Below are 27516 nucleotides of genomic sequence, written 5' to 3' on the forward strand. Positions count from 1 at the left end.
TTTTTATGCCATACTGATCTGGAATGGGGGAGACTATGTCCACTTTTCAATCAAAAAGAAAAATGGGGGGAGGGGGACATGGGGAAACTTCAAGCCCAGGAGTCAGGCACATTTAATCTCACTTGTTGTAACACTCACTTTAATACTTGGTGTTGTGCTGAAGGTGAGAAAGGCACTGTATTTGGTGCTGCACACTAATTGGAAGCCCTATTGAAGTGCTGTGTGGAATGTTGGATTAGAAATGATTTTAAAATGTAAGAAAACCTACAAAGAGTTCTGACAGCATTCAAAACAATTTGTTTACTTACATTTTGTTGTGCTTTATACTATAATTGGATTTCCCCCCTTTATATTGGGGTCTAACCATTTTAAATTATGCTGCCCAGAATTTTGGTTATGGGCCAGTATGAAAATACCATGAATGAGTAAATGAACAAATGAATGCTTGGCATGAATATCTTTTAGCCACCAATACAGTAAAATAAAAAGCCTTCCATTCTTTCAGCACCTTTGGAATGCATCTCTGCAATTAAATATTTAAATAAGCTTGAATCGGTTTATTCAGTGAATAATGTTTGCAACATTCACGGTTCCTTTTTGCCTTAAATTAGTCTGTGGGCTCAAAAGGGGGTGCCTTTCCTAGCCATCAGTCTGTTCTTTTTCTCACTAATTTCTCCTCTTTAGTAGTTTTGTCTGACTTTTTAACATTTATTCATGTTATAAATGTTGGTGATCCAACACAACAGTCTGTCTATCCATTACGCTTAGGAATTTACCAATAACATACTCTCTCTTACTGTATCCTTTTTAATTTCAAATTCCATCCTTCGGGTCTGTTTGCCAGTTATGACAAAGACTTTCCCACAAAGACTTTCTCACATATCAATATACTGTTAAAATGCCATGTTCTGCAAAGATAAAGAGCAGGTGAAACAGCTCAAGCAAAATTGTAACTTACATTTGGAGAATATTCATCAGCTAGAAAGCTAGGAGTCTTGAAAGTTCCATTTTGCTCTAGACAGAGTACCGTATATCTTAAAGGCACCAGATCTCATCTAATCTTGAAAGCTGAGCAGGATAAGCTCTGGTTAGTACTTGGATGGGAGAATGTCAAAAAGTGCTGTAGGCTATATTTCAGAGGAAAGAATGGGTAAAATCACCTCTGTGACCTCAGTGTATTCGTTGCCTAAGAAAAACCTATGAAATTCATGAGATTGCTATAAATTGACAGGTGATATGAAAGCACATATACACCCACATTAAGCTTCATTCACATGTCTTTAGCGCAATATGATGTTATCTATCTCTATATGATACCCACCCTACTATTGCTGACGATGAGGCAAAGCAGACAGGTATGAAGGAGCAGCCTCTGGCTGCTCCACCTGTGATCAGCCCACAAGTGGCTGGGGACTGCAGTGATTGCACAGCCCGCTCTCACAGTGGGCCACCACCACAGTCCCAGATGGGCTGCCAGCTAGGAGCGGATTTTCACTACTCCTATTTGGGGCCTTAGTGTTCCATTTTTCATGGCAATCCATGGATAATTTTCTGGCATGAACTTCAGAAGTACTTCAGAAACTCTCTCTTTAGATAAGCTCAGGCAAGACAGTCTTGTTCACCCTTTGTCAAGAGCAAGACAATGCCTTCTTTCCTCACGCACCCAATCCATCTGTTTCACTTGCAAGCATATTATTTCAATAGAATAATAACTTTATTACAGCCATTTGGCCAGCACAATTACAAAACTCCAATTTAAAACATAACTGAGTTTTATACCATAGGTTCATGTACAGGCAGATTGGAGAGTATAAGCAAACGATAGTTTATAAAAAGTAAGGATAAAAGGTAAGGATAGGATTGCATGATCAGGTAAACACACAACAATGAGTAGGCTGCCATCACCTCGCAAACAACTCTATCATATTGTGTAATAGAGCACCACATTCAAGACATATTCGTTCAAAACCACAATCATATCCCCTGTCCAAGCAAGAGTTAAACTACAAAGTGTCATTAATCAGATGCAACTGTTTGGGGTAACTTCATTAGACTTTAGTCCCCAACTAGGTTAGTTTGATGGTATGGTAAAATACGGCCATACCTCCTCATTTACAAATTTTACCGTTAAATCAAGCCATCTATATAGATTTTGAGATTATATTATAACATATTACATCTGTTTAACAAACTTTTTATGATTTGCAATGGCAGCTGCAAAGAATTGTGCAACTGCTTGCATTATACCTTCCTTCTGATCTGCAAGTAGAAAATTTGTATAAAATTTCTCTTGTCTGCCTGGAAACTGCAACATAATTGGATATTTCAATAGAATGTATAGAGAGATAAGTTACCATGCTAGGTGAGGAGCACCTTCAGCCCTCTTCTCACCCCATTTTTGCCCAATCAATGTACAGCTTTCTTTCATTAAAAAATTATTATTAATAATAATAATAATCGAGGTGGGTGCTTATCATGTGGATCATGTAATGTCATAAAGTGAACCATGTTGTTTTGTTTTGCTTTGCCTAGAATGAATGACATTAACTGGAAATTAGGCAAAGAATATTATTTATTTATTTTAAAATGTTGGGGTATATAATGACGGCATACATCATAATCTGCTTTGAGTCCCAATGTCAGGAAAAACGTGGGATAATAACAACAACAACAACAATAATACATGCAGGTTTTTGTAAAACTTTTTGTTATAAAATTAAATACAATAATGCAACTGACAATCTAGACATAAAGAGTAAAATTAGTATACGTAAAACTGTCAAATAATATGTTTAGAAGTATGAAATATTAAAACTTTTCTTTTAAGAAAGAATACCCTTAAAGATTTTAATCTTGCATTAAAAACAGTACGGTGATGGAAAAGTCATAGAGTTGGAAAAGACCACAGGGGCCATCCAGACTAACCCCTCCCATAGAAAGATGCAATCAAAGCACTCCAGGCTCTGCTTAAAAATCTCCAAAGAGGAGTCTCCACCATACTCGAGGTAGCATGTTCCGTTGTTGAACAGCTGTTCCTGTCAGGAGATTTTTCCTGATGTTTAGGTGAAATTTCTTTCCTAGAGTTTGAATCCATTACTCTGTGTCCTAGACTCTGGAGGAACAGAAAACAAGTTTGCTCCATCCTCAATATGGCATTCTTTAAAATATGACCAGAACTGTACATATTATTCAAAGTAAGGTCTGATCAAAGCATAATAAAGTGGTACTATTACTTCCCTTGATCTAGACACTATACTCCTATTGATGCAGCCTAGGATTGCATTGGTCTTTTCAGCCTGCTGTGTCAAACTGCTGACTGATGTTCAGACTCTTAGATTCCTTGACATGACCAAGGCAAAGAAGATATTGAGTAGTTCTGCCTTTCCTATGTCACCCGCTATCAATTGGCCATCTTCTCCCTGCAATGGCCCTACCTTTTGCTACTGACATAACTAAAACAGCCTTTTTTAAAAATTGTTTTGAACCTGTCCAGCAAGACTGTACTTTAGCTTTTCTTAATTTCTCACTACACGTTGGCTATTTGTTTGAATTTGATGACCCCCCCCCCTTTTCCCCCCATTTCTTTTACATGTCACTTTAGAGTCTTTGCTCAGTTGAAAGTTCTTTAGACATCCATTCTGATTTCTTTAGGAACGTTCCAATTTTTCCACATCATTGGAACTGTTTGAAATGGTGGCTTTAATATTGATTTCACTTTTACAAAACTCCCATTTATTACAAACTCCATTCTCTTACAGTATTCCTGGCCATGGACTCACACCTAGCATTTCCCTAAATTTACTGAAATCAGCTTTCTTAAAGTCTAAAAAGCATGCCTTATTATGCTTAGCTTCCCCTTTCTGCTGTATAGCAAACTCCAGGAGAACATGGTCATTGCCACCTAGGGAGCCATCACTTCAACCCCATTAACCAGGTCATCACTGTTAGCTAGGATCAGATCTAAAATAGCTGATCCCATAGTTGCCTCTTCCACTTCTTGGACAATGAAATTGTCTGCCACCAACTGAGAAATTTGCTGGACTTCAAATTTTTGGCAGAGTTTGACTTCCAACAAATATCAGGATAGTTGAAATTCCCCATTACTGTTACTACATTCTGTATCGGGTCCTAATATCACCTTCTGAACTCCAGACAGGCAGAGTTAACATCAACGTTCCACTTAAACATTCTTAAGTATTGGAATTTCAGAATATTTATCTGGAAGAATGAGCAGGACCAGGCTCTCCTGTAATCATTTAGACTATCTGTTATATGCAAGCACAGATATATAAACATATGCAATCCCCCCAGGGAACACCCCCCCCCCCATTTATCTATGGGCCCAAACAGACAGGCCAAAATTTGCTAAATTCAACTGTCCAGGGATTTCCAATTCTTCCTCTTATCAAAAACTACTCTCATCCTTCAGAGAGAAAAATGAAATAACTCCAAAGAATCATCTGTTCCAAACTAAGGAACAGATGGAATAATACAAACTTTAAATCTGGTAACCCCAAATCTTCCCCTTTTCTTGTCTTGCAACAATTTCAGTCTTCCTCTTGGTTTCTTGTCCTGCCAGATAAATTTAGATGAGTCTTTCTGCCACAGAGTTAAATCATTAATTAATACAGGGAATGTTTGAAATGAAAATAACATTTTAGACAGGATGTTCCTTTTAACCATTGGAATTTGTCCCATCAATTATAACTTTAATTTGATATTTTCTTCTTCTTTTTCCATCACAAATTTGTCATTAGTACCTAAACAACCTGTAGAACTTGGGCAGGCAGGGAGAGGAAGGTTGAAGAATTTGCCTTTTTCAGGCTAGTTCACATAGGCATTGAAGCAAGAGAATCACTTCAGCCTTTTGCTCTGGGCAAGCATCTTGCTTGCTCTTCCCAAAGGTCTGTTTTTTGTGTAAAATTCAGTACGCAGAGACCCAAACTGTACAGCACTTATTCAGGATATTGATCATTCTGTTCAGGGCTATGCATGTTTAATTTTTACAAGTGTGTCCTGTTCAAATGCTTAGTGTGTCAGTATCTAATGCAGTGGTTCTCAACCTTTGGTCTTCCAGATTTGTACATTGGCTTCTAGAAACTGTCATCACTGGTCACACTGGTGGGGGCTTCTGGAAGCTGAAATACAAAACAGCTGGCTGATTAAAGGGCGAGAACCTCTGAGCTAGTGTCCATAGTGTGGATAGGGAGGAATGTCCAATTCATATGCAGTAGTCCCTTCCTTTCCGGACCTCCACCCTGCATAAGAGAAATTCCGCGTAACCTCAAGCCCCATTAAAGCCAATGGGGCTCATGCTTACAGCGACATGGCAGCGCACGCATGCCATGGACACACACACCATTCTTTCTGGTGCATGGCGCCATTTCTTGCAGCACAGCTTCCAGCATATGCTGGAAGCCGTGTAAGGCGCACCCACATATAACACAGGCGCACTGTACTGGATTCTTCGCGTTATATGAACTTCATATGAAAGGGCTTGTGCATTGAAGGCAAAGCTGCAAGGATACCCGTGGAATACAAAACTACAGATTAATACACAACCAAAGTTCATACAACTTTGTTCTTTTCTAAAACAATACATACCTTATCTCAGAGATTCCTTATACTTCTGTTTATTCTGAAAAAAAAAACATCTTAGAAATATGTTTCCCCATCTACAGTGTGGAAACATGTTTTCTGTTGTAGCTGTCAGTGTAATCCTATGCATGTCTACTCAGAAGTAGGCATTATATTCAGTGGAACCTATTCCCAGGGAAGTGCATATGCTGTAGAATTAAGAAGGGGGTGCAGACAGCCAGGTGAATATCCAATAAACTATTGAAAAAAGTGCAGAATGTGGCATCTTTAACAGTTCTTTCCTATGTATTCTCTGCATAATGTTGTACTTCTTTCTTCCATTCCTATATCACCAAATCCTTTAGACTCGGGATATAAGCCCAGAAGAGATAGATTTAAAGAATGAGCCTTGGTATAAATTCTTTTCGGAATTGGAGTTTGGAAAACCGGTAAGTTTGATAGACACAATCAATAAACCTGCCTTACATGACACTTACACAAACACATCGCTCCCATTCTCATTATATAGGTATGATTGTAAGACAAGAAAAAGCAACCCTGTCATATTAGCAGATATTTGTCATGAAATCATAGCAGTATAGCTGTTGCTATATATATTCATTCATGTCAGTAATAGTGATAGTCAGATGCCAGAGTTCAGTTTAATATTGTAATTTAAGAGGAACCCCGTAACTACTGCATAATATACATTTTTAGTGGCGTCTCTGAATTAGCAAAACCAAAAAGGCTACTTTGAACTTCAACTTTAAATGCTCTTGCCATTTCTTGTCTTCAGTCTTTGAATAACTACTATTGATTGTTTACTGCTTAATTTCATATGGTATCAGTAATTTGCTCTGCCCTCCTGTCCTTGTTCTCTGTGTGCTACTAGTCTTCTCCCAGGTGTAATCTTCTGAGGAAGTTGCCGTCATGGCAAAGTTCCAGAAGTATCCTTAATGTCAGACTTTAAGGACAATCATTCCCATGCTATTTTAGGTGGGTTTCAGGTACAGGAATTTCATAATATGGAAGTGATGTCCCATGCTAAAAGCCTGCGGTGTAAGATACAACCTTATGTACCTGGTACAATCAGTAGAATAAAAGGGTTGATTCGATTTAAGTTTTATGTTTTACTTATTGCTGAGGTTTTATTAATATTAAATTATTGTGACAAACTGATTAACATTTTTGAAATATTAATATTTTTGACCAAGAGCCTATAGAGGCAGAATAATGTTTATTCACATAGTTTACAGTGATAGCTTATGAAATGCATTCTAGACCTTTAAGATGACTGACAGAGACAATTTGGATCAGTTCCCTCCTGAAGACCCTGCATAGGGTCTGCACAGGACTCTTGCTGAGGCCTGTGACCTCAGTGGTTCATATAATTTTTAGATTTTTTTTCTCTCTCCTGCCATTACGAATCCTCAGTCCTCACTCTTAGAACCATATAGATGGAAAGAGTTGCAAGAGCCAACCCCCTGCTATGCAGGAATATACACCTAAGACTGTCTTGAGAGTCAATCACCTTCTGAGGCAATCCATTCCACAACAGCTATTACTCATTTAATTAACATTTAGCTTTAGTCTAGGTTTTCTCAGCCTCCCATCCACACAGGGGCCGCCATGATGGCGCAAGCGCGGCACAGTGTCCTCACATAGCAGTGCCGCGCTCATGTCATTGACGTGCGCCAATGACACCTTTGCAGCTCCTTTTTGGGGCGGATCATTGTCACGGCTGTACGGTTGCCATGGCATTGATCCGAGACAGAAAGGGGCAGCATCTCACCATCCCTTCCTGCCTGTCTGTACCGGGCCTAAGTCAGCAGTGTTGACTTCAAGAAAATTAATGCAGGTCCTGAGAACCTCATGGCACTGAGCACATAGCCATAATATCTGCCCAGCAGGCAGATAATCCTATAGAAACATAGTGCTATAGCAGTCTCAAATCCTTTATTTATTTTATTAATATTATTTAGTAGTAGGAGTAATGAGGGAAGGGTGAATGCCCTGGCCTGTTTATTCTGTTGCTACACTTAACAGATACTTAATGTTGGTGTATTTCACTTAGTGCTTTTATCATTAGGCATAGAATTTTAGGAGATTATTGCATGCGCTTTATCCCATCGTTTTCCTGACGGGATACATGCACATTTAACTTCAAAGATAGGCCTTACTGCATTCCTCTGTTGGTAGCCCATATGCAACCTGGGCTTATTCCAAAGCTTTTCAAGGATTGGAAAATCCTGTCCAACAGGTGCCAATGGGAGAATGTGGTAAGGCCCATCTTTGAAGTTGAATACACGTGTATCCCATTGGGAAAATGATGGGATAAAGTGTGTGTGATAACCTCCATAGAGTTGGAATGGTCCTAATGGGCCATTGAGTCCAAGCCCCTGCTCAATACAAGATCTCATTAAAGCATTTTCAGCAGGTCCTGCTTCTTTTTGAAGGTGTCCATAGAAAGAGAGCCCATCACCTGTTTAGGTGATTGGTTTCATTGCCAAACTGCTCTCACTGTCAAGATGTTCCTTCTAATGTTAATTGAAATCTACCCTCCTCTAATATGAAGTCATTAAACCTGGTCTTACCCTCTGGAGAAGCAGACAACAAATCTGCCCCATAATCTCTTTGACAGTCCTTGAGGTATTTAAATAATACAGTTATGTCACCCCTCAGTCTTCTCTTCACCAAAGCTGAGCATGCCCAGTTCCTTCAACCTTTCTTCATATGGTTTGTTCTCCATACCTGTTCATCCTTGTTGCCCTTCTCTGAACCTGCTGCAGCTTATCTATGTCCTTCTTAAAATGAGGCACCCATAAATGAATGCATTGCTTCAGATGAGGCCTGATGAGTGCAGAATATAGTGGGACTATTACTTCTCTCAGCTCGGAAACCTGCTTCTTCTAATGCAGGCTAAAATAGCATTTACCTTCTTTCCTGCAGCATTACACTGCTGGCTCCTATTCAACTTATGATCAATACTCCTAAGGTCCTTTTCACATGTAGTACTGCTGAACCATGTATTCCCCCATCCTGTACCTGTGTGTTTGTTTTTTGTTGCCTAAATTTGGAATTTTGCATTTGTCTCTATTGAATCAAATTTGACAGAATCATAAACCTTATCACACTAGATGAATCATCCAGCCTGTGTTTAAAACATCTGAAGAAGGAGATTCCGCCACACTATAGGCACTATCAAACAGTTCTCACCATTAGGAAGTTCCTCCTAAGGAAGGTGGGATTTTTATTAATTTCTGCCCAATTTTTTAATTTATCAAGGTCCTTTTGAATTCTGTTCTTTCTTGTAATGTGTAAGCCACCCCTCCCAATATTGTATCATCTGTAAACCTGATAGGGATTTCTTCCACCCTGTCATTTAAGACACTGATAAAAATGTTGAAGAGTAATGGCCCTAGGATAGAACCTTAAGTGGACAGAACCCACTCAAGACTTCTTTCCAGTTTCAAACGAAGCCATTGATCACAACACTTTGAGAAAGATTTACCAACCAATTACAGCTCTGACAGTGCATCCATCTATTCCATGTTTAATCAGTTTGGTAATCAGAATATTATAGGGGACCTTATCAAATTCTTTGCTGAAATCTACAGAAATGACATCCACCACATTCCCACCACCTACTAAACTAGTGACCTGAATTTTTAAAATGATATCAGATGAATTTGACAGGATTTGTTGTTGACCCATGCCAGCTCCTACTGATCACTGTATTGTCATCAAGATACTTGCAGATAGCTGTTGTTGTTGTTGTTTCCTTCAAGTTGTTTCTTACTTATGGTGACCCAAAGGTAAACCTATCACAGGGTTTTCTGGGGCTGAGAATGTTTGACTTGCTCAAGGTGGGTTTCCATGGCCAAGCAGGGAATTAAACTCTCAACTACAGAGTTGTAATACAAACCTCAAATCCCTATACCATGCTGACTCTCCCTATTTGTCAAAAAAGTAATTTAGTATAGGTAACTATCGTTATTGTAACTTATTATTCCAAATGCTTTGAGATACTGGAGACAAGAGCAACCAGTGCAAAATAATTTGCACTGCCTCAGCTTTTTCATTCTGCTGCCGCTTTCAGAACTTGTACTGCTCCAGGTTTCCACATCCAGATCTCTTGGGATCTAGTGAAAACTGATTTTTTCCTATGTTTCTTTAATTTCATTCCACTTTTAAAAGACTAATAACTAATTCCAAATGACAAAATCCACAAAATAGTGATACTTTTATTGGCCAACAAAAATGTACAAAATGCATCATTCAAGCTTCACTGGCTTCTTCATCAGGCAGATATTTTAAATCATACAGGAGATGAAAAGCAATTATGTAACAGTCACAGGGCTACATTTTGCCTCAAATGTTAGTCTTATGTCAGTTAGGATGGTGTGGTGGGATCTCAAAGCAGGCAGAGGCCATTCCCCTTTATGGGGAACAGTGGCATCCCCATTACTGGTGTCATCTGGTGTGGGGGCCGGGGCTCTGGGGAGTGGTGCGCTTGGCCTCCATCAGGCCACTCCATCCTTCTCTTCCAGAGCAAAAGGACAGGACAGCAAGGAAGGGGGGAATAACTGGGTGTCATCCTAGTTCTGAGGTGCCACCCAGTGCAGGCTGCATCCCCCAGAGACACCACTGGTGGGGAGCAGGTAAAAAGGGCAATAAAAGATAAGTAATAACATTTTAACTCTATTAGCAAAAGAAAAGTAACTCCCCTGATATGTACAAATCTCACGGCCCTTTTCTAAGGCAGAGACCGATGAACTTCTCAAGAAGTTGCTGTACTATTAAATCTGGAAAAACCTTTAGCAACAGCAATTATTAGGAAAATAAAAGAGCAATAGCAAGTACATTTCTATACCACATCAGTGAACTAACACTCCCTAAAGTGGTTTATAATGTGTAAGCCAGTTTCCCACAACAAGCTGGATACTCATTTTACTGACCTACAAAAGGATGGAGGGCTGAGTGGGCCTTGGAGCCCTGCCTGGGATCAAACTCACAACCTTGTGACTGTGAATGGCTGCAGTGCTGGCATTAACCACCAGGTGCTATATAGTAAAAATGTGCCAACTGAAGTCAAAATGTGAGAGTTTTATTGTTGTTGGAGGTAAAAACCTCCAAGAATTATGCCCCTGTCATTAGCTCCCCCTTGTTAAAGTTTCCACTGTTGTGTCAAAATTTGATTGTCTTCAAATCCAAGATTGTCTTCAAATCATGGGTTGGCAGCAAAATACAATAAAATACACAAAACAATGGCATTTTTATTGGCCAACCAAAATGCACAAAATACATAATGCAAGCTTTTGAAGCTTCTTTAGCTTCTTTGCCAGGCAAAGATGTTTAAAAAACAAAACATACAGGGGAATAAAAGTGACGATGTTAGTCTCGGGCCCCATTCCCACTGGCTTATAAAGTGGATCAAGACTCGAATTATGGGGGCATCGTTCCCATTTGAGCGCGCATTCGATCCTCATTACGCCAATTTCGTTCCCATTGGAATTCGGATCCCCATGTAATCGAGTTTTCCTTGAAAAACCCAAATCAGTGGTGGATAAACCGGATTAATTTGACTGCACTTTTTCAGAGCTTTTTCCTGCAGCTCCTGAGTCTGATTCGGGGCAAATGAATGGGAACGACAAGGGTGTCTGATTCAGGAATTTGGGGATGGGAGGAGCAGTGCTCAAGGGGCTGGCCTGGGGTTGTCACCTGCTTGTTCTATTTCCTGCATTACTGGCTCCATTTCCCCCCATTCGCATAGCCTTTGCCCCGGTGGGGTAGGAAGCAGGGTAAGGTGATCGGGTGTGTAGACAAGTTTATTTTTTAAAAAATTAAGCTTTTGATTGCTTAGGCGCTCTGTCAGGTTTCCAAACATAGCAAATTGCTACATTGACCTCCAAATGCAGTAAACACATTACGCCCCCCTGCAACCTCCCCCCTGCTCCCCATTCATAGATCGTCATGTGAGGAGATCCATGGAACACCATTTTTAACTATTCTTTTTTCTTTTTTTTTACATGCCTGCTCAATCGCCCCCCAATTAGCCCAGGGAGCAATGGGGGAGGCAGAGGGACTTGGGGGGATGGAGGCTCCCTTTCCCCTTTCCCAGAGGCGCTCTGGGAAGACACAGGGGAGCCTGGGAGGCAAAGGGACATGGGGGGAATAGAGGCTCCCTTTCCCCTTTCCCAGAAGCACTCTGGGAAGACACAGGAGAGCCTGGGAGGCAAAGGGACTTGGGGGAATAGAGGCCCCTTCTGCCATTCTCAGAGGGGGAAAGCGCCTAAGCGATTGATTGGTTGTGACGTCAAGCACTTAGGTGCTTGATTGACAGCTGCTTTCAAAATAAAGAGGTTCTGGAAGGGCAATAGGAACAGGGAGCAAAAAAGTCAGCTTCAAATTACAATCAAGAAAATTTCAATGGGAACGAGAACAGGGTTCAAAAAAACCCGAGTCCGTTTGCACCCTTTCGTAATGGGAACGAGGGACCAGATTCTAATACAACTTGGAAAAAAGATCTGAGTCAGAATAGCAGCGAAATACATTGCTTTATATGCCCAGTGGGAATGGGGCCTTAGATGTTACTTCTGTTGTCAGTTAAGATGGTCTGGGGAAAATCAGTTCAAGTAGAGGACACTCCCCTTCTTGACTGTGTGGGAACCAAGAACAAAGGGCAAACAGTTCCAAAGCTTGACATGAATAAATCTGCATTTTCATTGCCCCATACTGCCAACTCTGGAAACACAGCTATTTATTAACTTGATATGTATTTGAGTCCTGAGGATTTAATTAAAAATAAAACTGCCATTTACTTTATTAAAACCCCTTATTGTACTTTTTTTTCTTTTCAGAAACAAAATGAGCAATTTTAATACATGTAGCCTGTTTTAGTTTCTTTAGCAAATCATGTCTTGAATGCTTTTACCACCATGTTTTCCTGCAAAAGCAGCAGGATCCTGAAAACAAACAGAGTGTTGTCAAGTAAAATATCAACCAAGCCTTGTTTTACGGTGCATGTTTCCTCCGTTCTTCTCCCATAGTCTGTGTTTGTGATGTAGCAGGTTTACTTCCTCCTTCTTTCCATTCTATCTTCTATTTTGTTTCTAGTGCTGATAGTTTCCCCCAGCGTACTCCCTCTATTCTAATTGAGTTTCCATTTTCTCTGTGATGTCTTTCCTTATCTTCATTTCCTCATTTCCTATTCTGCTTCCCATCAGCCTCCAAAAAAGATATGGGATTATACTCCTGGAGAGTGCTCTATCCTTACTAGAGAGGATAGAAAGGTAATTCAAACATACATTGTGCTATGGTATGGTTTGTTTGTATGCGTGGCTTTAGCTTTCAGTCGCTGACAGTGTTTAGATTTTCTGTGAGTGCAAGTGGTGATTTGGATTTAATTGACTTGAACTTGTTACACAATGTCATAGGCTGTAAATAATCTTACAAACCATTTATTGTAATTTTCATTAGATCACAGCATTTTTTTCCTTTTTTGTAATCTGTAGTGATAATTGTACTAATCATTGTTCTGCATTAATGATACAATATGAATGCATTTTATAGTGATTTTAAGATAAATTTTAATGTCTTAACACTAGATCTTTACAAATTCAGCAGTGAACATAAGGCAATGGTATAGTTCAGTATTAAGAAGGCATTGAATTTTTGTCTTGTACATATTTCTTTGTGAAACAATTTGTTTTTCAGAATTACCTTTTTTTCTTTTTCTTTTTGCCTAATTCAAGTATTGGCTTCCTCTTCCTTTTTCTTCCATTCCTAACTAGACTGATCCAGATAAAGACCTCTATCTTTATCAGACTGAGTTAGAGGCTGACATTGAGAAGATGGAGAAGCTTTATAAAGCAGCAGATAAAAAGCAATTGAAGGTATTTCCTTTTCATTGCATGATAGTAGTCATTACACCTAAACAGGGGGTGAACAAAATGTTGGTGAACTTCACTTGTTGGATTGCAAAAAAAGAAAGAAAGAAAGAAAGAAAGAAAGAAGAGCCACTCTAGGGGGCCCAGGCTTAAATTGCTTTCACTGCTTCATGTGGCACAGCTTCGCCAGTCCTTCCCCAACTGGCCTCTCTTTATGGAGGTCTCTTCCCCAAGAGCAATTTTGCTGTGCAGTTCAGGGACCAATTGAAACCAGAGTGAGCAACTTCAGCAGGCCTGGATCCAATTCTCTGTCTTTGGGACCTGTCCAGGGACTGTGTGGATAGCTAAAACTGCTTGTTTTTTTTTTCTCTTTTAAACAAATCTGTTTTTGAAAAATGTTTAATTTTTTATGTCAGACATTACACAGGACTCCACAATCTATTTAAAAGGTGAATTGACACTCCAGTAGGCCTGCCATATCCCGCCTGGGGGCGGGACTTTCCCGGTTTGGGGTGGGTCCGCACAGTCCCGCCCCAGTTTGGCCCCACCCCCAGGATTCCCCCCCCCAGCGAGGCCCTGGAGGCGGCTCCGCAATCGCGGAGTCCTCCAACTTCGCTGGGGCTTGGGAGATGCTGTCTCCCAGGCCCCAGGGAGGCCTTGGACAAGGTTTTAAAATGTAGGACCTTTTTTTTTTTAATTTCCTGGCAAGGAATTTTTTTTTAAAAAAAGGTCCTACATTTTAAAACCTTGTCCTACATTTTTCCCGGTTTGGAGGTCCTCGGGGATGGCAACCCTACACTCCAGGAGGGTTTCAGGGGAGTAAGTTCACCATTTTTGTCATTGAAAAGTACATTTAGAGGAATTTGGAGGGCTTGCAATTGCTGCTCTCAAACATCTGTATTGTACTCCCTAAAGAGAAAGAACCAACTTCATAATGTTTCTCTTCTCATGGCAATCTGGCAGAGGCATAATTAACTCTGATGCATGTGCTATGAATATGTTGAACAGATCATTAGTTGGCTTGCCTAAGCTTTTGTTAATATGGGACAGGAATTGTTTGTCTCTCCAGATGTTGTTAAGCTGCAGCTCCCAGTATTCCTCTCTGTGGGCTGTGTCCTAAGGCTATTAGGAGCTGCCTTTCAACAACATTAGGGAGGCTGTATAATTCCTATCCCTGTTTTAAGAGAGGATATTTATAAACATAAGGATAGTTCTTATGCTCACCTTGGCTGCATCTGCACTGCAGAAATAATCCAGTTTCATACCACTTTAACTGTCATGGCTCGATGCTGTGGAATTCTGGGATTTGTAGTTTGTTCTGGCACCAGAGCCCTCTGACAGAGAAGCCTAAATGCCTACCAAAAGCTACAGTTCCCAGAATTCCGTAGCTTTGAGTCATGGCAGTTAAAGTAGTATCAAACTGAATTCTTTCTGAAGTGTGGATGCTGCCATTATGAAATTATTTATTTTATTTTATCTTAGTCCTTCCTTTCTCCCAAACAAGGACTCAAGCAGCTGTCAGGACAGGTGCATACCAAAGTGAAGAACTTCAACAATTAATAGTAAAATACTCAAGCAAGTCTTTGTTTTTGTTTTTTGGTCTGAACAGAAGTGTGTGTGTATTCGTGTTGTGTGTCTTCAAGCCATTTCTGACTTAAAGCAACACTAAGGTGAACCTTTTACAGGATTTTCTGGGTCTGAAGGTGTGAACTCACCCAAGGTCACTCAGTGAGTGGGTTTCCAAGGCTGAGTAGGGAGCAGGGAGTTGAACTTGGGTTTTAGGGTTGTAGCCCAATGCTCAAACCACTATACCACACTGCTTTCTCTCACTCAAATATATATATATATATATGGTAGATAGATCAGTGACGTTGTTTGGATTTTTTTCAGGGTACAACAGACTCTTCTTCACTGGAAACTTTCACAGACCATTTGACTCAGTAAGCTTGGAAATCTGTTCTTAAATGTTTATATTAATATTTTGAAGTATTTACTCTGAAAAATTATGTCTTCAGATTTTTCCTCAATGGTATTCCTTTAAGAGCACACAGTGGCTGTGTGTCTAAGCTGGATTCATGGGATATTCTCTGTCATTTGAGATTAATTTAGTCAACATGCTTCTGGTGAAAGAGACTTCTTCAGAATGGAGCACTTTCCCCATCTTCTTTAGCTCATAGAGCTAAAAAGGTGAAGAGGTGAATGGAGTTGCAGTCTAACAATATCTGCAGGGCCACACATTCTCTACCCCTAAACCATAACAAAGGTCTAAAAGAACATTTCTAAATTAAAGATTTTAAATCATAATGCATTCAGTTTATTCAGATTTTTCTTATGTCTGAAAACTTTTTTCTCTTTTTAACAGTAGATTTAGGCTTACTTTTTCTGTCATGAAACTCATGGAATCATATTTTAGGTTATCAATTTTAAAAAGCAAAAGAAAAGTAGCTGATGGTCTATATAAGTATGATTTAAGGACAAAACACAGTTTTATAATCTGTTTCTTATACTGGAGACAAATGCAAAAAATAAGAGATGGACATCCCCCCCGTCCCACTCAGAACAGAATAGCATGGAAATTAAATTTCTGAAATGGAAATTTCTGATATTGACTAGAAGGGACTAAAAGTGTTAGGGAACCAGTCAGAAGATTTGTACAGTAAGAATGCACAATGTTTTAATGTTTTAAATTTTAAATCAATTCAGTCTAATGAAAATTGGAGTCTGAAAATTCACAGCAAAATAAACCAAACTTATTTTAATTCTGCAATAGTTCAGTAGTAATGTATTGAACATACCAGAGGGGAAAAGGAGTATTCTGAATTTATTATTTTAAAAGGCACACACCACCGTACTGTGAATTTGCTTTGTATTTTGTGATGAAAACTAGCAATTAGGTTTAAGCCAGAAAGTCCCAGATTTAAAGGCGCGTTACAGACCGCCCCTTTGGGGCGGCCTGTAGGCACGCCTTTCCCCGGTGTATCGGGGCCTCAGTGGCCAGAACGGCAGCTGCTGAGGCCCCGATCCGCCACTTTCCGGGCCGCGGGGAAGTGGCAAAAGGCCCCTTCCCCGCAGCCTGGAAAGGGGTGTCCTTGGGGCTTCAAGTCCCAAGGGCACCCCAACGGCAGTGGGGACTCCCAGAAAGGGGCTACTCTGTCCCTTTCTGATTTGCATCGCTGGTGCAGTCTTCACACGGCTGCACCAGCTACGCAAACCAGGAAGGAGCTCCGTTTTGGAGCTCCTTCCTGCTCCGCCGAAAGGGCACATTAAGCGCCCTCATGCGGAGCGATGGCGTCACATCCGCGCCGCCTCGTTTGGAGGCGGCGTGTTCGTGATGCCATCATGGCGGCGGCCGTGTGGAACGGCCGCCACCATTTTGTGCGCACGGAGCGCGTGCTAGGGTTAGGAGAGTGCGGAAGCACCGCCCCTTCCTAACCCTAGTACGCACTCCGGGCGTACTTTAATGGCGGTCTGTAACCCGCCAAAGAGTTGCACAGATCAGCCACAGCTCTCCAAAAAGGCAAGGGCCTGCCAATGTGGAGCAAGAAGCAGCAAATTTGCCCTGCCCTGCCACCTCAGACTTTTGCTTCTCCAAGGCTAATAGTGGAGTTGGTCCTGAAGTGGGTCCACCAGGAGCCCTGGTGGCACAGTAGTTAAAAGCCTGTTGTGAGATCTGGGGTCAGAACTAAGTTTCAAAAATAAAAAGTCCTTTGCTTGAACAGAATGTTTATTGAGAAACTCAGGCAGAAGCATCCATTAACACATTTAAGCAGTCTCTGAAGAATCAAAATCTTTCCCCCAGTTAACTATTCACTCCTCCCCTTTCTCTCCCCTTCAGCCATCCCAGTTGCCCCCAGTTGCCAAGGTTCTCGTTGCCTTCTTCATACACCCCTCCCCCTGGGGCATGTCTGCAACTCTGAGTTCACATTCCAGTCAGATAATAACCTCCATAACTGCTTCCCTTCCCCCCCAACCGTTCTAGAAACTACAACCCTTACCATCCACTTTGAACTACCAACATTTTTAACTATTTACCAACCCAATTACCATTCTGGATGAACCACGGAAGCTGGTTCTGACACTTGTACTGTAGCCACTCACTCCCAAATCATAAGGTTGTGAGTTCAATACCAGCCAGGGCCTCAGGGTCGACTCAGCCTGGCATCCTACTGAGGTTGCTAAAATGAGTACCAAGCTTGTTGGGGCAATTAGCTTACATATTGTAAACTGCTTAGGGAGTGCTTAAGTGCACTGATAATCATATAGAAATGTACTTGCTATTGCTATGTTGTGATCTGATACATTGTGTTGGAAGTACTTATCAAGCACTATAACAATCTTTGCAATGTGGTAATAAATATGGTTTCCTTCAGAAATGCTAGAAATGTTCATGTTCTTAGAAATTTGCATTTGTCGATTGATCTACTAGCAGTGTGGTCTAGCACCTTTTCATGACTCTTTTTTAATTGTTAAGAAAATTAATTCCTCATTCTCTTATATACTTTTAGCTCACCATATTCACCTAACTCCTACTTAATAAAAAAAGAGTTGGAGGACACCATAGGAGATTCTACTGGACTGGAGAATGAACGGCAAATTTACAAAAGTGTTTTGGAAGGAGGTGATATCCCGCTGCAAGGGTTGAGTGGTCTCAAGCGACCCTCCAGTTCAGCTTCCACTAAAGGTAGATCAGCAAATCAACCACCATAGTGTTTTTTCACCTACTAATTATTGGTAGTAGAACTTTGAGATTGGGTTAGATTGTTTTGTGTTACTATTTACATGTACAGCGGGCCCTTACCTTATGTGAGGGATCCATTTTGGACCACCATCACCCCCGCTTAAGGCAAAAATCACATATGCTCGAGTCCCATTGACTACAGTGGGGCTTGGGCTCGTGATGCACACACCATTCATTGTATTGCAGCACGGGTTTAGCGTAAGCTGAAAGCCACGTATGGTTTGACGATGTATGGCACAGGCGCACTGTATTTGAAACAACAGTAGTAATGTCTTTAAAACATCAACTTCACTTGATACTGCGTCTGATGGGTATCATTTTTAATGCTTCCTCATATTATTTTCAGATAAAATATTAGCACTTTGGAGGAAGGTTTTCTATTTGCAGGCTTTTTAAAAGAAAAATAGTAAATGCAGTAAATGTAGTAACTGACAGTGGGAAAAGATATCACTTATTTTATTATCTCTTGAGTTTTTCACATTCTGCTGCATGCATAGATCAGGCTAGAATACGTCTGGAAATCCAGAAATCCCATAATGTTTGGTTTCATGGTCAGGAGTTGTATAAATCCAATAATAAGAAAATACACACAGTTACTAGACAACACACAGTTGTCTACTCTGTTTTTCAAAATTTAAGACCAAATACACAAATACAACTGCACAAGAAAATATATTAATCCACTGTTATCTGTTCTTTTCAGGATTTAAGACCAAATTTTGAACCCAAACACCAAGGAAGCATGTCTTACCATTAATGTTTGGGGTGAGGAGGAAGGGGGAGGTATCAAAGTTGTCACTAGCTGAGTATTTGTCCAAGCTTTAGGGGGTGTTGTCTGCCATTCTTCTAAACTTTTTAATTGCCTTATTTCCTCCTCTTTCCAAATATAGACTGATTATGCTTCCTTTGACTCTTGCTCATGGTTGCCTCATCACATCATTTTCTTTTCTTCTCATTTCCTAACATTCTTGCAACAGCGTATTCTTTTCCAGTAGTCAGCTCACTTCAGCTCATCATCCTGCTGGTCTATAGTTTCCTAAACTGGAAACTTGGAATTGTTCTGTCTGCTGAATTGCATTCTTTATGGTTGTCTATGTTGATATAATCAAATTAGATGCCAATAATAATATTAGTTGCATTTTTAAAAAAGTAGTAGCAGTTGCATAATGACATACAGAATAATAAAATAGTGAAATATATCATATGATACAGCATAAATCTGACTAATATAAATGTTTTGTTTACATGAAATTGATATAGCAATTGTTAAGACTGTTGTTATGTGCCTTCAAGTCATTTCCAACTTACAGTGACTCTAAAGTGACCTGTCACATGGTTTTCTGGGGCTGAGTGTGTGTGACTCTCCTAAGGTCACCTAGTTGGTTTTCATGGCCAAGCAAGGAATCAAACCCTGATCTCCAGAGTTATAATCCAATGCTCAAACCATGTTTGATCATCCACCATGTTGATTACTCACTAAAAAATTTACATCTTTCAGTAAAGAATTAAGGACATGCGGATCAAGCATATCCATAAACTGCTTATTGTAGTAGGACGTATTGCACACTACTTATGGATTTTTTTGAGCTGTTGCTTTCAATAGTAAAACATTAGAACTGAAATATAACTTAGCACTGAAGTTGAACACAATTATTTGGATGTTTGACAACTTGCTTCTGTTCTTTTTACCTTTTTGCTATTACTTTCCAAACTTAACCGAATAAAATAGCATTTATTTATTTATTTATTTATTTATTTATTTATTTATTTATTTATTTAAAAGTGAAAACCTCTACAGTTCTGTTCACAGATAATTTTTGCTGAATTCAAAGGAATTTATGAGGTTGCATATTTTGTAGAGTGGAAGTAACAGCCTGCAGGTTCACAAGTAACATTTCATTAGGGAGGAGGGAAAGGCAGCTGATTTTCAGTTTTCTGAAGTGGAGTTACTTTTAGAATGTTATTGCAGATAGTATCTAATTGCAAAGTCTGTTAACTTTAAATATGAATAATGTGTTGACTTCTGTATTGAGCCAGGATATCCTGGTACTGAGCCATGATATCTTGATCTGTTCCTGCTAACTTTTGCATTTGACAAGGTTGGGAATTTTGCTTACTAGCCAATTGTTTAAAATGTAATGTACAAAACTCTTTGGGAAACTGAGAGCCTAACAAGTCTTATTTGAACAGAAGTATTCAACCATGCAGATAGCAAGATTTTCTTCTTCATTATCCATTTTTAAAGTTTAGAAGCCTTAATTTTAAATATGTAAAATCTCTGAAGCTGTCCCTTGCAAATACATGGATTGTCTGAACCTGAAGTTATGTCACTTTTGAGTGACTGAAATTGTATTCTCTTATGCTACTTTTTCTTTCATTGGAAAAGAAATAAAACCTTAACGAGAAAGTTTGCATGCTCTTACATGTAACAACAGTTAATACAGTGTTCCTATTCATGTACAAGAGTGTTGCATGAAAGGTAAACCAGATCAGATTACAAGCTTCTGCTGATTATCACATGAGCCCTTAATAATCCTAATCTATTTCAGATTTCTGAAATAGTATGCCTGTATTAGCACCTGCCCATCAAAAAGCTGAGTCAACCTGACCTTTTCCTTTTTATCTAGAAGCTCCTCTGATGTTGTGGCATCTGCCTTCTTCCTTAACATTAGCTGTTCCGTGCACTTCAACAGCACGGCCCGGCTACTTCATCGCTTTCTTGCATTCCTTTTTGAATCTTGGCTTTCTCAGGATTGTGTTGTGTGAAACCAGCATGTCATTTTTCACCCACCCCCATTTATCAACAGCTTTGCCACACTTGAGCTAACAGGTTTTGTTTATTTTATTCTGCATGCTTTCCAGTGGATCGTAAAGGTGGGAATGCTCATACGATTGCATCCTCTTCAGTTAATAGCCGAACCGTTAACTCTAGTAATGCCGGTCAACTAGGTCAGTTGTGTAAATATAAGAAACCATTGTCTGCTGCAAAAGTCTGCATTGCTGAAATTCTTCCCTCTAAATTCAAACCCAAGCTTGTTACTCCACGTATTCCTAGGCAAGACAAAAAAGATCTTTTACCTCATGAAAAAACACAAAGCTGTGAAAATCTCCATAGCTCATTTGGCTTTTTTGGGAACAAGAAAGACTCCATCGTAGATGTAGACACAAATTTTGAGAATATCCTAATGAAATCTAAGCAGCAGTTGGCTGCAAAATCCACCAGCACCCAGAGTCTGAAAGAATGTGGCTTGTCCAGCTTCAGGAAAGGATATATGCTTGGTTCTCAGAAGAATGGGATGGAGTTTACCATGCTGTATAAAGACATGCACCATATCAATCGCTCTGGAATCCAGTTGGGCATTGTTTCATCCTGCAGTGTGAAGGAAATTGCATCCCATTTTGAGAGTGAATTTAAGGACAAGAGAGAACCCAGCTCCAGCCCCAGCCCTAGCCAAGAAAACTTGGAGCAGATTCCCAAGCACACTGTCTCTTCCCGCATCACTGCCTTTGAGCTACTCATCCAGAGATCTTTGTCAATGCCTGCTCTCAATTTCTCCAGTTCCCATATCAAATCTCCAACTCCTAGTCTCTCAAACAGCTGCTTAAGTTCAGTGTATTCAGCTGAATACCAGTTGGATTTGTCCAAGCCAATTCAGGAAGAAAAGAAAATTGCTAACCTAGCTGATACACCATCCCATTCTTGTAGCAATATAGAGGATACATCATCAGAGTTTAGTGACATGCCCCCAATGGAGACACTATTGGCTTCCTCAGATGAGATAGATCTCATGTCTAATAGATCCAATGACAGTGGTGGTTATAGTAGCAACATCCCTCAGAAATACAAAGTAAACAAGTGCAAAGGATCATGCCCAGCTTCCTACACAAGGTTTACAACTATTCGGAGACATGAACAGCAGCAGCCTGCCCGAGGGGATGTTGAAGGAGAAAAACATCTACTCCCCAGAAATGTCTACCTTATGAGCCCTCTTCCCTTCAGGTTGAAAAGGCCCTTGCAAAGCACTTCCAGAAAGACTCCTCCTCTGCCTGGACTAGAAGCCCTGCTGGCATCCAGCTGTGAAACCCAGAATAATCTTGCTTCATCAAGGGGAAGCCACAGGGATAACCCATTCTTCTATGAGTTGCGTGTCCAGCAGAAGCCTCCAGCCCCAAAGCGCCTCTCTTCCTATGACATTGTCAAAAGGTTAAGCCACTTCTTGGAACTGGAAACTTGGCAAAATAGTTATGTTCCCCCATTGGACTTTCCAGATGTGCTTAATAGTGGGAATGTACTTTACAAGTTGGACACAAACAACAATCCACAAAGAGAACTCAGGACATACCCTGGAGGTGGCATTTTTGTGTACTTTACTAGTGTTATTTCATCTGTCTCTCTCTTTGCTATCCTTTCATTTTTTACCCCTTGCCTCACATTTCATTTCCAGTATGTCTCTTATGCATTCTGTTTGCATTTCAGGACTTGACTGAACTTTTCAGTAGTAATTTCTGCTGCATTTCTAATCACCAGTTGAAACAGGTTGATTTAAAAAGGCACTATTTAGGATGTGAATTATTTATGGAAAACAACATAAATCCATGTGATTTGCATTTCCAAGGAACTAAATTAATAAACGCAGTTTACTGGTAGAGCAGTCATTCAGGTTCTTGGTGTGTGTCTTTGCATGTGTGTGCATATGTGTGCGTGCGTGCAAATGTGCATGTTCACATATGTGCATCTTTATCTTTGCATGCAGTTATGCAACTTTCCTCAGTGGCACCACATTAAATCATATTTGGCAACCAACAAATACGTTCATTAAATCATTTGGTTGCTTTCATGGGCTTGGATTTTGTGTTGTTACTTACTTCAGCATTATTATCTGCTTCAGCCTTTAAATCCAGAAGAAAAAAAAAGTTACCAATAGTTGATTACAAATTGATTGGTAGCACTGAAGCTTTTTTCTATTTCTTTCCTCGTTTTCTTGTTCTTCTGGTCAAATCAGTTTGTTTTTAAATGACTTTGTATTGTTTTAAAGTAGATTCAGAATCACCAAGACATTTTCCACCACTTGATTACATGGAGAGTCCTGAAGATATTTTCCACAGACGCCACAGTGATAAAGAGGTAATCTGTCCTAGAACAATCAGTAATATTTCTTCAGAGAATTAATGCAATGGTTGGAATAGAGTTTGAACCAAGATTATCTTTTGAATTGGAATCTAGTTAATGACCTTGGTAGTTTTTAGTGGGTGCTGGCAAAAGGAAGGAGTATAGATCTCTACAATAATTATGTTAATACTTTAAAACATTATTTCACTTTTAACCATTCAGTTTGGTAATTTGGTACCAATCAATTTGAGATTAAGGTGTGTTTTTTAATTGAATTAATTTTAATTTTTAATTAAATTAGAACAGTGCAAGAGAAAAAAAATACAAACAGCTTTGATTCATGGGCTTAACAATTATGGATGGTCCTACTAGCCAAGCCAAGAATGTTGTCTATATGGGTCTTTTTTCTCCCTTTTATTTCAATCTTCAATGGCATGTCTGTTATGTACTTACCTACGAATAACCTTCATTTAACACAGTTGGACTCAGCTCAGGCCTTGTCTGCATCGGCCAAAAGGCCCATTTCCTCCTTGTTTTGGGATTGTCCTTTTGGATGATACATCATGGCCCAAACCCTGGCTCTAGTGTGGGCAGTTTGGACAATGTCCGGCATGTCCCACACCAGAACCGGACATAATAGGGTTAAAACAAATTAAAATAACTTACCTGTTCCTCTGGATCCTCCTAAAAGATTCAGAGTCCTCTGTTTCTGTGCTGCAGCAGCTGTCTACAATGGCATCACACTGGGCAACACAGAATATGTGCTGTCTCCATGGGTCACTCATTCTGAGGTCAGTATGTGACTGTCATTGGGTATTTCATTCTGGCTCCAGGTGTGAGTGACCCATGGTGGCAGCAGACATGCCAGGAGGCCCAGAAGAATGCCTGTGCATACAGCCACCATGGCACAAAAACAGAGGCCAAGGTAATGGGGGCAGAACAGGGCAGCTGTGGGGCCAGGATACTCCAGGCTGCCCTTAGAGTATTTGACCAATGCAGACAAGGCCTTAGTCACAAGTAGCCACACATAGGTTTGGGTTTGTGGTTCCTCCCCTTCCCTAGCTCTAAATTTGGAGTTGCAAGTCAGGAGCGTAAGTGGTAGAATTAAGGGTCCAGCTCGTCTTTCTTGCTTTGCAATGGTGGGATGTGAGTGGAATTGTTGAATTCTGTTGGTCACTGATATGAAGACCACTTTGGGAGAGAATGTTTAAAAAGACTGGGAACATTGTGTTATCTAATGGTGAAACCTGACTTGTTTGCACGTTTAACTGCAAAAAATTTATATCAAGGTAGAAACAATAGTTCCCCTCCCCCCTCTTCTTTTATGCTGGTTTCCTGTACCATAAATGTTCTCGCTTACTCATTTGTGAAAAGCAGCAGGTAAACCACTATATCATTATGTTTGTGAATGTCGTTGTTTTGGAAAAATGGGCCAATGAAGCAGCAGGGAGTCTATACACAAGGATAAATGTAAATGCCTCTTTAGTATTTGCTGCATCCTTTGAAACGTTTTGAGGAAAATAAAGAAAAAGAATCTATTTCTCTTTGCACTTGTTACTTTGTTTTTGATAATCCCCACCCTTACCCCCATGGCTTGGTTATATGATTGCATAATGCAGTCTTTGGGTTGGGTTAAACAGTGAGATAAATGAGAGTTGAAGTGTGCTATTAAAAAGACTGGCATGGCTGTTGATTTTTGTAGTGTCTGAGTAAAAGTATAAAACCAGAAATGTTACCTTGCTCCTGCTTGAGATTGAAGGTTTATTGAACTCAACATTTTTTTTTCAAATATAGCTATCCAGATACCTCTGAGACACACATAAGTAGGGCTTGCAGACAACAGCCTTCTTCTATCAAGGCCCTAGTGTGTGGTGTACAGAGGTATATTATCTATAAACACAAAGGTTATATTTATTTCTCTCAATTCTCCACATTGCAACTTGTTGCACAGAAAAATAATTTCAGGGTCCTAGCCTGTCATGTGCCCTTCCAGGCTTCCTTTTCCAAGGCTTCCTTGCTTTTTTGGCAAGCCCTTTACATTATCACTCCTTTCCCAGCAAGTGACTCATGCCTTTGCAAGATGAGCACACTGTCTGGTGTTTTACTGTTTGAAGGCACACTGAGCACCTTTTTTTCTAGCTGTAACCAAGACTTTCTGCCAAGAAGTCTTGGACTGAGTAATATACCTGGAAACTGCCCCAAGAGACTTCCATGCCCAACATTATCCCTCCCCCACCCCGCCCTCTGGTTTTTCTGTGGTAGGGACCAGCTCAGAGTGACCAGATGCCCTCCTTTTCCAGGACATGGCCTACATTTCAGCCTTCTGTCCAGGATTCTATGATCCTTTGATTCTAGGAATTCCACAATGCTTCATTTTGATCCTAAGAAGCATGAATTTATATTTATATGAGTGTTGTGAGCTTTTATTTGGTAATGTTCTACAGTTTTCTTGAATGTCCTACATGTTGAGGTGCTTTGTCCTCCTTTGGGGTTATGACATCTGGTCACTCTGGGGCAGCGAGGAGAGAGATTGGTTGGCTCCAACCCTCGCCAATCTGCCAGAGGTTTGGGTTTTGTCAGTTTTGCTCTGGATGGTCCCAGTCTTTCCAGGCCAGACAACACCCAGCCCTCCTCCCTGCTTTGAGGCTGGGGAGATGGACTGTGAAGAAGCTGCAACTTCAAAATCTCTTCCCTTCCCCACCACCATTAGTCATCATTCTTTACCCACTGAACATGTTCAGTCCTCACTGAGTAGTTTTTGGCAGATTCTCCCCTTACATACCCGCCTCCCAGAAACCTTGGCACTTCCCCAGTGCCTCCCTCTTGTAGTGCTGCTTTGGCTTCATAAGCAACATCACTCATATATATCCTGGACACTGGAAATACAGGAAATAACAAGGATAATCATCATTTTTAAAAAATCACCTAGGTTTGTGATCATCCCTATAAAAGATTATATTTTGCCATGTCTTTATTCTGCAGAATTCTTGGAAGAGTAGTCAGTCTGTCTTAGCATACAATAATTAATAATGTGCTCTTTTCTTAACTTTCTCTGATACACTGGAAATCGGTGTGGGGTGGGTCTAGTTGTGGTGAGGTTTTTTGTTTGTTTGTTTGCTAATAATCTGTTGGCAATTTTCAAGTGCCATAAACTAGATTATTTATTGCCGATTTTATGCAATTTTATGGCAGAAACTTTTAGAGGACCAGAGACGGCTTAAACGTGAGCAAGAAGAGGCTGATATTGCAGCTAGAAGGCACACAGGGGTCATTCCTACGCATCATCAATTTATCACTAATGAGCGGTTTGGGGATCTTCTAATTGTAGACGATACAGCAAAAAGGAAATCTGGGTCAGAGGTCTGTTGTGGTTGCCTCAATCTGCTGCTTGACCCAATTCATATTTGCCTCTCATAGTGTTGTGCTTTTAGGCCACCATTAGCTATTCAAGGTGTTGATTTTTATTTTCCCTCATTCTCGCTTGACCTAGAAACTGCTTTTGATGTTGTTAAAATGAATTAATAACTCTATCCAAAAAAAAAAGCATGCCTGCTGAGGATTGCTAGTGCACCACTCTGATGCATGCCTTTAAAGTATCTGTTATTTTTACAACAAATCAGAAGACATTTGCTTCATCTTTCTCAGTACTTAATGCTTCATTCTCTCCTTGTAATGTGACTTCTGCTTTAAAACGTTATCGTCTTTATTGCCTGACTATGTGATTCTCTTATAGTGGATTGAACCCTAGATGGTTTACTTCTCTCTTTGCTTTCTTTTTGTCTACATGTCAGATGAAAAAAATAATGTTATTTCTGCATATGTAATTTAGTTTAAAAAAAAAGAAAAGGCAAAAGAGACAAAAGGTGGGAGAGGTCCCCCCCAGAGGTCATATTTCTCAAGAATATGAATCCTTGTTGAAGCCTTTCCACCTACCCCTCCCAGTAACTGTTGCTGTTACCATGAGATCAGTTCCTCCCTTCTTTCTTTATATGCTGTGAGGCTTTTTAATGCTCAGCGTTATTTTAAGACAGGAGTAGGACTCATGAACTACAACTTCCAGCAGCCCTTATGAGCAGAATCAAGTATATGAAATGCTGCAGTCCAACATCATGTGGCAGGCCACATATTTCATACGATTGCTTTAAAATACATCTTTCTTGGGAATAGACTTGCTGACTGTGCAGTGTTCATTGCTGTCTCCA

At 40.1% G+C, this 27516-nt stretch overlaps 1 protein-coding gene across 2 annotated transcripts in view; it reads left to right on the top strand.

Annotated features, from left to right (window-relative positions):
- LOC149318985 (sorbin and SH3 domain-containing protein 1-like) overlaps positions 1–27516 on the top strand; it is a 204580-nt gene that overhangs the window by 136459 nt on the left and 40605 nt on the right. For both annotated transcript variants that reach the window (XM_089510869.1, XM_089510868.1), the window contains exons 18-25: positions 5943–6026; positions 12804–12869; positions 13371–13472; positions 15357–15406; positions 17972–18147; positions 21067–22554; positions 23241–23329; positions 26507–26674. In XM_089510869.1, the coding sequence (XP_089366995.1) occupies positions 5943–6026; positions 12804–12869; positions 13371–13472; positions 15357–15406; positions 17972–18147; positions 21067–22554; positions 23241–23329; positions 26507–26674 (2223 nt within the window). The remainder of the gene's footprint in view (positions 1–5942; positions 6027–12803; positions 12870–13370; positions 13473–15356; positions 15407–17971; positions 18148–21066; positions 22555–23240; positions 23330–26506; positions 26675–27516) is intronic.

The sequence above is a fragment of the Sceloporus occidentalis genome, unplaced genomic scaffold (genome assembly GCF_023333645.1).
Source record: "Sceloporus occidentalis isolate IW3139 unplaced genomic scaffold, rSceOcc1.0.p SCAF_2, whole genome shotgun sequence".
NCBI classification, from domain to species: domain Eukaryota; kingdom Metazoa; phylum Chordata; class Lepidosauria; order Squamata; family Phrynosomatidae; genus Sceloporus; species Sceloporus occidentalis.